Source organism: Heterocephalus glaber, unplaced genomic scaffold, assembly GCF_053883595.1.
Source record: "Heterocephalus glaber isolate CG9 unplaced genomic scaffold, H.glaber_assembly_v1.0 deba00001531, whole genome shotgun sequence".
NCBI classification, from domain to species: domain Eukaryota; kingdom Metazoa; phylum Chordata; class Mammalia; order Rodentia; family Bathyergidae; genus Heterocephalus; species Heterocephalus glaber.
This window is the reverse complement of record NW_028258329.1, coordinates 19,553,825-19,568,056: the sequence shown is the minus strand read 5'-3', so window position 1 is coordinate 19,568,056 and position 14,232 is coordinate 19,553,825. Positions and strand designations below refer to the sequence as shown.

The following is a 14,232-nucleotide window of genomic DNA, read 5'->3' as shown; positions in this document are numbered from 1 at the left end:
AGAAACATCAGAGAAGCTGGGCATGGTGGCACATGCTTGTAACCCTAGCATTCAGGAGGCTGAGGCATGAGGATTGTGGTAAATTCAAGTTTGAGATGTTGTCTTGAAAAAAAAAATCAGAGAGCAGGAAAGAGTTCTTGGAAATTAAAAATATAACAGAAATTATTCAATTGAAGAGTTGGAAGATAAACTTGGGAAAATTTATCAGGAAATAGAACAATGAAAGATAAGTAGAAAAATAAAAAGATAAGAAAAAAGAGAACAGCAGTCTAGGAAACCCATTAGCTGACCAACAGAAGTTTCAGAAAGAAAATGAAAAGAAAATTATCAAAAAGATAAGACAATCTCCCCAAACCAGAGGATATGAGTTACCAGTCTCCATACAATAGTGTGATAAGCAACAACTGAAGACACAGATCATAAAAGACCAGGGCACTAGGCCTTCAGAGAACAAGGAGAAATACAAAATAAACAGTTCTCACAGAACCAGGTCACCTGCAAAGGAAAAGGAAACAGTGCAAATGCCCTTCCCGGAGCAGTGCTGGAATTCAGAAAACAGTGCAGCAAGGCGTTCTGGGATCTGACTGGAGAGGGCTGCAACGAAGAGGACTGTTCTTAGCCAGGCTAAAGTCAGCATGATGGTAAAACCAGACATCTGCACACCACAGCTCAAGGGTCTTTTCTCCCAGGTAACCCTTTCCTCTCTTGGCCAGGAACAACTGGAGAATGGAAAGGAAGCAAGAAGACAACCTGAAGCTGGGCGGTGGAATACACCTGGAATCCCGACATTTTGGGAGGCTGTGGCAGGAGAGTGGCAAGTTTGAGTCCAGGCTGGGCAACTGAATGACTTTGTGAAAACTTGTCTGAAAATAAAAAATAAAAAAAGGGCCGGGGATGTAGCTCAGCAAGAAGGCCTTAGACCCAATTCCTAGAGCTGGGAAAAAACCCAGACAACCCGAGATCTGCCAAGGTCAGGAAGAAGCAGAGTGGTGGTGGATATATGGTGAAGGACAGGAAGATCTGGTATGCAGGTTGGAGCCAGGTGAGGAAACGACCTTCTCAGAGAACCGGTCGCTCGCAGATTCAGTAATGTGGTTCAAGTTCTTCCAGAGTTCAGGAAATGCAGATTAATAATGATTTGAGAGAAATCTAAGCAAATTAACAATGGAAATAATTTTAACACTCATACCCCTGAAAGATGTATAGCAAAAGAGAACTGTCATGCACTATGTAAACATTTCTTACTGATTTATCCAAAATAATCTTAATGGCATTGAAAGCATGAAGACAGAGTAAAGTATATTTTTGTTGGGGCATAAAATACTCAAATCATCCCTTTCCATAACAGGAAAATAAAGTGTCTCTAAAATTGAAAACCAATGCAAGACAGCAGGATGGATTTATCATTTACAATGGGAATTATCTCTTTTTAATATATAAGCCTGCACTGTTATTTCAAACAATTCACATATATGTGCTTATTTGGTTAAAAATTAAATTTAGGGCCAGGGATTTAGCTCAGTGGTTCCACCACCTGCCTCACAACCGCAAGGACCCAAGTTCGATCCCTGGTACCAAAAATATATATATACACACACATATATATATATATATATATATGTGTGTGTGTGTATATATATATGTATATATATATTACATTTAGACATGGGGCATAGTGGTGCACACCAGTAATCCCAACATTCTGGAGGCTGAGCTGAGGCAGGAGACGCACATATTTGAGGACCCTGGGCTACAAAGGAAATTCAAGGCCAGCCTGAACTGCATAGCACTACTCTATCTCAAAAAAGTAAACACAAAAGCAAAGTGAAATAAATTTAGGGCTGAGGGTGTAGTTCTATGGTAAAACACTTGCCTACCCTGTTGAAGGTCATGGTTTCCATTCCAGGGCTGAAAAAAAATGAAATTTGAAATGACTAAGGTAAGCACAATAAGAACAGAAATAGAATGAAAATATTCCGAGCAGACAAGGGAAGTATGGGCACAGAACAGAGACAGGAGAGGGACCTGGCTTGCTGGGCTGAGGTATAGCAGATCACGTACACCAGGGGCCTCTGCCCTCCCCACATTGAGAAGCTTTGAGACTCAGACTGCCTCTCCCAGATGTCCTTGAAGCTGGAACTGTGGACTCAATTTTGGTTCTTCCCATCCGGCTCTGTCTTAGGAGAGTAGGGAGGTGGGCAGTAAAGCAGGGTCTGTATGTGTGTGTTTCTGCTACAGCCATTTATTTTTTTTTGGTACTGGGGATCGATCTCAGGACCTTGTGCTTTCAAGGCAGGGGGCAGAACCACTGAGCTAAATCTCTGGCCCTCTGCTACAGCCACTTCTGCAGACATGTCCACAGCTTCTCACTGCAACACTTGGTAGTCTCGCCTTATCGGTGACTTTATCAAGACCACCATGGATACCTGGCACGGTGGATGGTAGTGAACCCTATGTTTATGTTTCTTCTCATTCATTCTTACCATAGATGTAACAATCTTACCCTATATGTATTTTGTTGTTGTTGGGTTGTTTTTTTTTTGGTACCAGGGATCGAACTCGGGTCCTTGCGCTTGCGCAGCAGGCAATGAAACCATGTTGTTGTGTTTTTTGAGACAGGGTCTTGCTATTCAGGCTGGCCTTGAACTCACTATGTAGTCCAGGATGTCCTCAAAGTCTCTGTGATCCTCCTGCCTCAGTCTCCTCCCAAGTACTGGGACTAGAGGCATGTGCCACCATGCCCAGCAGCATGCAATTAAAAAAAATTCCTTATCATGTTGCAAAATTTTCCTCTCTCTCTCTCTCCCTCCCTCCCTCTCTCTCTCTCTCTCTCTCTCTCTCTCTCTCTCTCTCTCTCTCTCTCTTTCTCTCTCTGTACTGGGAATTTAATCTCTGATATTGCACTGAGATGCATCCCAGGACTTTTTTTTTTTTTTTTTTTTTAATTTTGAGACAGAATCTCTCAAAGTCCCTAAGTTGCCCAGGCTGGGGTGAAAGTTGCAGTTCTCCTGCCTCAGCCTCCCAGACTGCTGGATTACATGGCTGTACCACCACTCTCAACTTACCTTTTCTCTTAAAAAAAAAGTACTTTGCAGCTTCTTTTTGGCATACAGTATTAAAATTGTCAGCATCACAACTCCTGCAGGTTGGGGATTTTTATTAGGTAAAGTAAAGGTTACCTAAACACAAGCTTTATGAGACGATGACATTTGACCTGATACCTGGGATGGCTACTAGGTAACTAGCAGGCAGGTGGTGTACATAGTGTGGATACCCTGGAAAACAATGACTCACAGCCAAAGCAGCACAGAATGGAACGGCACAAAATTTCATCATGCTGTACAGAATGGCGAGCAATTTAAAACCTATGATTATTTATTTCTGAATGCTCTACTTAATACTTTCAGACTGTTTGGTGGAGGGTAAGTGAAACCTTAGAAAGTGGAACTGTGGATAAAGGAGGACTATTCTACCTGTATAGTTCAGAAGTTTGCCCCTAAGTTTAGTGTCAGCTTTCTAGTTCAGGAGGCAGCTTCCTGATTTTAGAAGAGGTAACGGCTCCTTTGGTGGCTGAGTCTTGCAGCCAGGCTGTAAAGTCACCCTAAAGATTCAACCATCAAACAAGTCCTTAAGCCACTTTAGATCCTGTAGTAAATCCTTGTGTACTAAAACTATTTAGATTCTGTTGTCTAAAACTGAACTCAGTCAATGTAACAGGAAAACAGAAAGTAAAATGTAGAGAAAAAGCATAGTAAACAGGACAAAGTACAATAGAGACATAAACCCAATTTTAGTAACACAATCAAAACTAGACTGGATATAGATGAACTAAAATATACTTTCAGATTAAATTTTATGAATTATCCAGCTATATGCCATACACGAGAGGCATAAAAATAACGGAATGCTACCCAATAATTAAAACAAATGAATTGACATGATACTAAATGCAAAAGTTGAAAAAAGATTACTCAGCAAACTGTCTTTTTCATTTTTATTTATTTATTTTTTATTTTATTTTTTTTTGGTACCCGGGATCAAACTCGGGACCTTGTGCTTTCGAGCCAGGTGGCGGAACCACTGAGCTAAATCCCTGGCCCTCATTTTTGTGGTACTAGGCATTGAACCTGGGGCCTTTGCACTGAGCTACATCTCTAGCCCCTTTTTATTTTTTATTTCAGGACAAAGTCTCACTAAGTTTCTAAGTTACCCAGGCCAGGGATGAATTTGTGGTCTTTCTGCCTCAGCCTTCCAGACTGCTGGGATCACAGGCATGTGCCACCATGCCTGGCCCATTTTTATAATTTTTTTTTTGTACTAAGGATCAAACTCAGGACCTTGCGCTTTCGAGGCAGGCACGGTGCCACTGAGCTAAATCCCCGGCCCCATTTTTTTGGGGGGGGGGCGGGGGGTATCGGATCGAACTCAGGTCCTTGAGCTTGCACGGCAAGGGGCGAAACCACTGAGCTATATCCCCGGCTCCCCGGCCCCATTTTTATAAAAAATTTAAAACACAAAATCGCATGTTATATATGCAATTTCTGGATCCACAGACCATATGTTATAAAAGTGTTAAGACATGAGCAGTAATGTTATGTGTCAACCTGAGCCCAGGGACCTTCTCTAAGAAAGAAGAAAGAATGCGGCTGGGCCTTTAGTTACGTCTAATTTTATGTGTCTATAAATCTAAGAGTATACAGCAAAACGCCTTTTAAAATGTATTTATTTGCAGTGCCAACGATCAAACCCAAGGCCTCGTGCCTTAGATAAGAGCCCCACACTCAGCTCCATCCCCAAGCCCTGCAAAATGTTTAGACATCGGTTTAATCTCCACAATAAGGTGCCGGTGTTAGGAAAGTTATTTTTTGTACACTTGTGCATGTCTCTAGCACTTCTTAATTTACAAAACTCAGACACAGGCACCCAGGCTCTCGTGTGCACGTCAACATTGACGCTGACAGGCTGGTCTGAAAAGGGGGAATCGGCAGCTGAGGCCTAGGGTGCAGAGGGCCCGGGGTCCCCAGGCCAGACGGCGTCTCAGACTAGGAGGGACCCGCGGCCGTTAAAGGCCACAGGCTGCTCCTGGACTCCGATGCGGGATTAGGTGGGGTCGCCCGGCTTTTATGCCCCAGGAAACCGCGTCAGGGGGGACGGAGCACCGGGAAAAGTCTTCAAAGAGTCCCAAGAATCCAGAGGCCACCCCCAGTTGGGCGCTCAGTGCACGGGCGCCCCAGCAGCCCCCCACATCGGTGGCGTCCGGCAGGGCTGAGCAGCTCTCTGCCCCGCCGCCACAGGTCCTGCGCAGCTGGGGGCGGGGCCTAGGGCGGGTCGGACCCGAGGGGCGGGCCTGGCTTGGCGAGGGGCGGGCCCTGAGGCGGGGCGGGGAGTTCCTCGGCCAGCTCCTGGCCGCTCGCTGGCTCCGGGACAGCGGCGGCTCCTCTGCCGGGTCGCGCTGCACGACGGGCCCAGGCGGTGGCCAGGGCGGCCTGCTCACAGACGGCGGCAGAGACGCGGGTCCCCGCCTGTCGTCCCCACGTCTGTGAGTGCCGCGCCGCGCCATGGCCGCGTCGCCGGGCTCGGGCAGCGCCAACCCGCGGAAGTTCAGCGAGAAGATCGCGCTGCACACGCAGCGGCAGGCCGAGGAGACGCGGGCCTTCGAGCAGCTCATGACCGACCTCACCCTGTCGCGGGTGAGGGCCGGCGGGCGCGCGCGGGCGGGCGGGAGGTCGCGGGAGGTCACGGGCCAGGCGCGGGCGGCCCGGGGCCCCGAGAGGAGCTGGAGAGGATCCCGGGGAGCCCGAGGAGCCGGAGAGGAGACCGGAGGCCGCACGCGCGCGCCGCTCCTGCCCGCCCCCGCCGTCGGCGCAAGGCCGCAGCCCGGCGCAGCCCTCGGTGCGGGGTCTGGTATAGGGTGCGGCCTCGCTTCACCCCGCCGAGGCGTCGCGGCGGGTCCACGTTGCTTCGTTCGGCACCAGCTACTTAGTGACAACTGACAAGGTGCGCGGCGTGGCCGGCTGCCGAGTGGGTCCCGGAGGGAGGAAGCTGTGAAGCGCGAGCCTGTCCTGCAGCTGGCCAGGGCTGGGGGCGCAAGGGCCGAGGTGGACGGGGACCCTCGGAGCGCGGGACGAGGTGCAGATGCTCGCGGGAGACCGGCGGGCGACTTGGGAGCTCATAGTCCCTGCTCCCTGAGCCACAGTGTTGTTTTTGGCTGTCAGAGCGTTTGGGGAAAACTTTGAATCTGCTGCCAGAATTTTTGAATTGGAAGATTTTCACATAACGTTTAAATTTACTTATTTATATTAAACATTGGGAAACTCGGTAACTCTCATCCTGAGTTCTTATGTGGCACCTGGGGCTGGAGCCTGGTGGGAGGCCCCTACCACCCCTGCGTCTCAGTCCCCCACGTGGAGGGAGGCCACATATTTATGGTAGTGTTTTTTTTGAAGTTCAGGGAAAAGTGAAGCACTTAATGTACTAAGAAAAAATATAGATGGATAGAAAAGAGATAGAGATGAATACTGAGAAAAAAATAAAGATGCAGAAAGCTGAAAGATTTCAAGATACTTTTTTTCTTTTGCCCTGATCAGCTTTGCTCTTTGCCAGTCTGCCATCCGTAGGCTTTTAGGGTTGTGACCCTGGTTGGATTGAGGGATGAGTTTGACCAGCTCAAAGCAGGTGAACAAGAGTGGGTGGGTTACAGCTGAGGATAAATGTTGAGGCCTGTGTTGTTTAGATGAATTGTTTATATACAAATGTATTGTACTAATGTGTACACTAGTATGTGTTTGTGTAGCTAGAACTGATCTAATCTTTCACCCAATTCATGAATCCACTTTAAAAACATCCCCCACAGGTGAGGTCATGAGTAATATACTACATTCAGACTCTTTTTTTTATTTTTGTCTCTTTGTTTTAGAGACGGTCCCACTGTGTAGTACAGGCTGGCTTGAACTTGCAGTCCTCCTGCCTCAGCCTCCTGAGTAATGCATCTATAGATATGTTTCACTACACCCAACCAGACTCTTTTAAAGGCAACTTTTCATAAATCTTTAGTACTAAATTAATTTGATTATATTACTTAAGTATGTTCAAACAAACTTGTATATAGAGTGCTTCATGCACGCCTGTAATCTGAGCGCTTGGGAGGCTGAGGAAGGAGAATCTCCCTGAGTTCAAAGCCATCCTGGGGGCTGGGGATTTAGCTCAGTGGTTTGCCACCTGCCTTGCAAGCGCAAGGATCCAAGTTCAATCCCCAGTTCCAAAGAAAAAAAAACAACCCCATCCTGGACTACATAGGGATACCCTGGTTCAAAAAAAAGGAAATGTTTTGCTTATAGCTATGTACAACCATTAGCCAAAATTCGTGTGTGTACAAAATGTACTCCAAGTCACAAATGGGGTAAATTCAAATTAATAATGTGACAAATGCATTATCTTGCCATGAACCCAGGGCCTTCACCCTGAGCTGCAGCCCATCCTATTTATTTATCTATTTGTGCTAAGTTGTGCTAAGTTGCTAAATTGTCCAGGCTGGGCTGAAACTTGCTATCTTCCTGCCTCAGCCTCCCAGAGTGCTGGGATTATAGGCATGTATCATCATGCCTGGCTCACACATGCTCTTTTAGTGAACTGAAAGGAGGCTGTTGATGTGAATATGTTGAGTTTAGCAAGCCTAATCAACTGTGGCTCATATAATTCAGTCACTACTTTATTCTGATTACTACAAAATTATAATGTCACTTTACCTGTTGCCTGGTACAGGAAATCATTTATATGTTAATTTTGCTTGTGTTTTCTCTTTGGCCAGTTGCAAGTGATGTAAATACTACTTGGTTCCTCTGTGCTCATAAACATGAAAATGATAATACTGAACTTGCCTGTTAATATTTTAAAAGTTTAAGGTTTATTTTCATAAAGAAATCACAAAATTGAAACATTTCTTATATAGAGCTTTTAGGTCCCCAAGCACATGTGTATGAACCTACAAAGGTCTAAAGATCTCAACTGAGCTGAGCAGGGTAGTGCCTGTAATCTTTGAAATCACAGCATTCAGGAGGCTAAAGCAGGAGAACGGTGAGTTTGAGGCCAGCCTGGGCTACAGTGTGAGTTCAAGGCCAGCCTGTATAGTGAGGCCCTGTTTCAAAAAAACAAAAACAGAAACAAGCAAGCAAACAAAAATGAAAAGATCCCAACTGGCATCTAGCTTATACTTGGTAATTGGATGATTAACACACTGACTATTCATTGCTGGCTCTCCGCAGACTTGCTCATCGACAGTGCAGACATCACTAATTGATCTAGGTCCCCCTTTCCTCTCTGAGCCTTTGTTTTACTTTAAGTCCTTCTCTGCATTGATGGACCGGACTATGGAGAATTTTCATCCTGGCTTTAGAGGTTCAGGAAGCAGTGGGACATTTCTTGGAAAGGAAGTGCTGGGAGGATTCTTCAGTGATAATTGTAATGGTGAGGAGAGGGCAGTTGTGGGGCTGGGTAAGCCTAGAAAGAGGCTGTTAAGTTGTATATTTGTGAGTGCTTGAGTGCCACCTATGTGTTTAATGAGGGGTGTGTGTGTGTTTGTGTGTGTGTATGTGTGTGTGTGTGTGTTTAGGGGGTGAAGACACGGTGCTTCCCTTCAAAGGTCTTATTAGCTTGTTCAGCAAATGTGAAGTCTGTAGTATGTGCCCAGGGCTATGATGGACACCTGGGATATAGTAGTGAGTGAGCAGAACACTGATGGATTTAGGGTCTAGTGGGGAAGTCATTTAATGATAAAGGATACTATTTTATGAAGGGAAAGCAGCTGGAGCTCTGGGCATGTGTGGTAGGTGGGTTTTCACCTCTTCCAGTGGCTGTAGGTACCAGAGGTGTGGGATGGCACTTGAGGGTCTTTGTGTTGGGGGAGGGAGTGTGTTTCAGGCAGAAAGAACTGAGACTCAGCAAGTGGATGAGGATGATAGATTAGGCTAGAGTCTTCATATGGCTCAGGTTATAAAGTTGGGATTTAGGACTTGATCCTAAGGACAATGAAAGATTGCTGAAGAGGTTGAACCAGAGATTTGGATTTTAAAAAGATCCTTGTAGCCTGGCGTGGTTGTGTGGGGTTGTAATCCCAGCACTCGGAGACCAAGTCAGGAGGATCCTAAATTCTAGCCCAGCTTGGGCAATTTAGCAACTCAGTGAGACTCTGTCTCAAAAATAAAAAATTAAGGGCTGAGGATTTAGCTTAGTGGTGCCTCCTATCTGCCTCACAAGTGCAAGGTCCTGAGTTTGATCCCCAGTACTGCAAACAAAACAAAACAAAACAAAACAAAAACAAAATAAAAAATAAAAAGGGCTGGGGATATAGTTCAGTGTGAAGACCCTTGGTTCATATCCCACCCAGTACCACCAAAAGAAAAAAGAAGTTCCAAAATGGTAGTGAGGACTGAGAAGGAGGTGGGTACAGAGAAGCTGTTTTGAGGCTGTCCTGTTAGTCTAGGGCAGCAATGGTAAGCCTTTGATAGCTTTCAGTGATATATACATCTCGCTGCAGCACACATGCCACAGGTGTGCCACCACTGCTCTAGGAGATATGTTGGTGGCATTGGTAAGGGTTGTGATGAGAAGGTAGAGAAGTGAGCAGATTGATATTTAGGGAGTGAAAGGACTGGATTTGGTGCCCAGATGAGGGAGATGAGGGAGGAAGGCTCCAGGGGGACCCCCACTCTAGGCTTGAGCCATGTGGGGTACCCTTCTCTCCTGGATCCCACCAAAGGCAGGGTGTGTCTGAGTCGAGAAAGTAGCGCTGGTCGTGGAGCTCAGAAGGAAAGGCCAGTTGATGGTACAGATTGGGAATCATTAGTGTGTAGGTGTAGAAGGATTTGTAGAACAGATACTGCAAACTGGTGGCCCATGTCTTATATTTGGCATTCTGATATGCTTTTGTTTTTGTGTGTGTTTTGTTTTTTGGTACTGGGGATCGAACTCAGGACCTTGCACTTTCGAGGCAGACGCCGGAACCACTGAGCTAAATCCCCGGCCGTACACTTTTGTTTTTGTTGTGTGCGTGTGCGTGTGTGTGTGTGTGTGTGTGTGTGTGTGTTGTAAATTAGGGTCAGCAGTGAGTATTAGCTTTTACATGAAGATCTGGACTCTGGTTTCTTTTGAAATGAGATCATTTAGCAGCGCTGCTCCCATATCTGCTTTGCAGCCATGGCCTGGACCTGGAGAGTGGCTGCCCCATGAGATGGGGGACATGTGCAGTCTGCAGTGTGCTGCAGTCCCGCTCCTGCTGTGCTGTTCGCACAGCGATTCCAAAGTGCTGTACTTACTTCCTACTTGGCAGCGCAAGCCTTGGAGTCAGTGCTGCTACTGTAAAGTGAACTGAAGAGGGCCTAAAGCCTAAGGAGGCATCCCCCCCACCCCGCCCCATTTCAAGGGCAGGTAGAGGAGGAGGAAGCTGGGGGCATAGCATTGAGAGGGGGAAGGGGAGGCCTCTTGGCTGCTGAGCCTGGTCTTAGGCAGTAAGGAGGCATCCTTTTCAGGCCACCAGTAACAACTTGTATGGCTGAGGAGTGGGCAGAAGGAGATGGAGACAGGCAATGAAACTTGTGTTGAGAAGCCACAGCACAAACAGCACACCAACCCTGACTGCTGATTTGTCTGGACTCTGGGAAAACCTTCAACATAAGCAGCAGAGATCTTGTAGAACAGTGAAGGCTCTGGAGAGAAGTGAGAAAAGCCTAGAGAGATTGGATTGAGGATGAATATGAAGTGCTGTCTCTTTGCTAGGCACTGCACCTTATCTCATGTAGTCCTCAAAATGACCTTGTGTTTGTATGTAGAATTTCCCGAGTTTTTGTATTTTTGAGACAAGATTTCACGACAGAGTTTAGGCTGGCTTTGAACTCACTATGTAGCCCAGGCTGGTCTTGAACTTGCAGTGATCCTGTTGCCTCAGCCTCCTGAGTGATGGGATTGCAGATGGGTGTCAACACACCCAGCTTTAGATTTTCCTAGTTTTGAAACTTGGAGAGGTACATTTGCATGGCTGGTAAGTGGCAAAACTGGGGCTTGGATCTGGCTGTCACTCTGAATGCCTATATACACAAGTATTTTTACTCCCTGAGGATCTCCAGTTGTATCAGCAGCATTTGTTGAAAAGACATTTCTGTACTCATTGAACTGCTATGGAACTTTTGTAAAAAATCAGCTGGGTGTATTTTTAGCTGGGGGTATTTTCTGGGTCTATTTTTAGACTCCTTTTTCTGTTCCATTGATGTATAGATTTCTCTTTTTAGCAATAGCACACTGTCTGGATTATTGTAGCCTCATAGTAAGTCTTGAAGTTAATTAATTTAAGTCTCTAATTTAGCTCATTTAAAAAATTTCAGCTGAGCATGGTGTACGCACCTGTAATTCCAGCACTTGGGAGGCTGAGGCAGGAGGACTGCTGTGAGTTTGAGGTTGGCCTGTGTTACATAGTGAATTCAAGGCTAGCCTGAACTGAACATATTGCAACCCTATATATATATAAAAAAAGTGGGCCAGGGATTTAGCTCAGTGGTTTCACTGCCTGCTGTGCAAGTGCAAGGACCCCAGTTCGATTTCTGGTACCAAAAAAAAAAAAGTTTACTAGGTCAGCCAGGTGTGGTGGCACAATCCCTGATACTTGGGAGGCTGAGGTAGATATATCATAAATCTTAGGCCACAAGTTTAGATCATAAGTTTTAGGCCTGGCAATTTAACAAGTCTCAAAATAACAACTTAACAGGGCCAAGGATTTAGCTCAGTGGCACTGTGCCTGTCTTGCAAGCACAAGGTCATGAGTTCGATCCCTGGTACCAAAAAAACCCCCAAACAATAGTTTAACAATAGTCTCCTTAAGTTGCCCAGATGGCCTTGAATTGATAGTCTTCTGCCTTAGCCTCCCAAGTAGCTGGGATTACATGTGTACTCTACTGTGGTCAGCTAGTCTCTTTATTTTTAAAATTGAAAAAAACCTTTTTTTGTGATACTGAGAATTGATCCCTGAGGGCCTTCACACAGAGCTACATCCCCAACCCTTTTTATTTTTAATTTTGAGATAGATTCTTATTAAATCACTAAGTTTCCCAGATTGTATTTGAACTCGGGATCTTCTTGCCTCAGCCTCCTGGAGTGCTGGGATTACAGACATGTGCCACCATGCCTGGTTTGCAATTGCAATTTTAGACATTGAATGGATCAGCACTTTGTGAGTCAGAATACTCTCCAGGCTGCCAGCCTGTGACTTCTGCCTTGGGGACAATCATTTTGGGGTCCTCATTTTTATCACATGAAGTGTTGAAGGCAGTCTGTAATTTGATCCGAACTCAATGATTCCTTGTCTCAAAAGAAGAAAATATCAAAGCCTTTATAAATGATAATAGCTTGAGAAATTGCCCAGGGCTTTCCATTCTGCACGTTGCTATCCTGCCTTTTCTCTGAATTCTTCTATCATCTCTGTGTAGGAGGCACTGGATCAACTTGGCCATCCACAGGAGAGCTCTAGGTTACAAAGCCAGGTTTTCTCACTCCAAATCTAGTGGCCTGCCCCAGCCCCCCTTCTCTTTCGTCTCTTTCTTAACTCTAGTGCAGCAGGGTCTGAAGGCCCTGGACACAGGCCTTTGGAGGTAAACATTTCTGGGGCACAGGGGAAGGCAGGTCCCCAGATGGAGTTAGAATTCAGCTTGGAGGAGAGGGGAAGCCTTTGTGATAGCTCTTTGGAGGGAGGAGTGTGGTGTGTGTTCCTCTTAGTTCACCAGTGCCTGGCTTAGTACCTGGTGCGCAGTTCAGTTTTGTGTAAGTAAATAAATAGATTGATCCTTTGAAGCGGCATCAGAAGGTTTACTATTTACTTGTGTGGTTCTGGGCTTGAACCCAGAGCCATTGCACTGAACTATATCCTCATCCATTTTTAAAATTGAGATAGGGTCTTTCTAAGCCACTGAGTTGCCCAGACTGAGCTTGAACTTGTGATCCTCCCACCTTGGCCACCAGAATGCTGAGATTACAAGAATGTGTCACCACACCCAGCTAGAATCAAAGGCTTTTGTTAGCGGTGGTTGAGAATTTTGGTGCAGGGGATTGTGCTTCGGGGCAGGCGACGGCACCACAGAGCTAAATCCCCGGCCCTTGATATGTCCTTTTAGAATGTTAAGATTGGAAGCAAAGATAATTTATTCTTATAATTTGTCTTAAAGATGGAACAGCTCACTGTGTTCTTCTTGTGTTTGATTCTGAGATCTAGGTTTTGATTAGTGTAATTGTCTCTCTGTGCAGTGTGTTTGAAAAAAGTCAAATACTATGGGTATAAGGAAGTTAAAGACAGCAAAGAGCTTTGTATGCATTTAAATCTTCCAAACAGATCCAAGTCCTTATCTTTTGGGGATGCACATTACCTATATAGAATGATAGAATGTCTGGGATTTCTTTCAGTGGGACTCTGTGGTTAATGAAGGAGGTAAAGATGATATAAGATTGGACCTAAGTTGGTGATTATTGAAGCTGGAAGGTGGATAGATGAGGTTTCATTGTAGTTATCTCTATTTTGTATGTATTTGAAATTTTCATTATAAATATTTTAAAAACACAGCATTTCATTTCATAGGCTCAGCAGCTCATTAGTTTGCGTCTTTCTGTGAGTTTAGGAAGGTCAGGGATGAAGTGGGCAAAGCACTGTAGACAGCACCAGATCCATCATAAGGCCAGATCAGATGGTTTTTGTTATTATCAGACAAAGATGGAGGAACTAAAGGGTGAGAGTGGACCTCAGTGAGAGAGTTCCAGGGACTATGTAACTGCAGAGCTAATTCATTTTAGAAACAGAACTCATAAAGACCAGACTGGACCACTTTGGGGTTTATAAGAACTATTACCAAATCACTGCCTTTAGAAAAACGAGCTAAGGAAGAACTTACAGAAGAAGGGCTTATTAAATCAGTGGAATACTATTTTATACCTGTAGACTTGGCCTCCTTCAAAAAGCCCATACCCAGAGATTTAGTAATCTCTCTTTGGAATGTGCTCTAAGTAAGTAATTCTGAAGAAGAAATGTTAATGTAGCCATTAAAAGTGATTATGTAATGCCATTGAGACAGCTTATGATGTAAACAGGCAAGATCCTACCTATGTTATGATCTCAAATATGCTATTATTACACATAATCATAAATGGACAGTGGGAAAGAGTATGGAGAAGTAAAACAGTTAATGTGCTAGGGTTGTAAATAGT

General features: G+C 45.2%; 1 protein-coding gene across 14 annotated transcripts in view; it reads left to right on the top strand.

Annotated features, from left to right (window-relative positions):
- Window positions 1–5,391: 5,391 nt before the first annotated feature.
- Window positions 5,392–14,232, top strand: part of Crtc3 (CREB regulated transcription coactivator 3) — a 116,102-nt gene continuing 107,261 nt past the window's right edge. For 4 of the 14 annotated variants that reach the window (XM_021264847.2, XM_087188435.1, XM_087188439.1 and 1 more), the window contains exon 1: window positions 5,394–5,690. In XM_021264847.2, the coding sequence (XP_021120506.1) occupies window positions 5,559–5,690 (132 nt within the window). In that variant the 5' untranslated portion in view covers window positions 5,394–5,558. Of the gene's footprint in view, window positions 5,691–5,751; window positions 5,998–14,232 lie in introns of those variants that run through there. The other 10 variants (XM_087188433.1, XM_087188440.1, XM_087188432.1 and 7 more) reach the window with 5 other exon arrangements.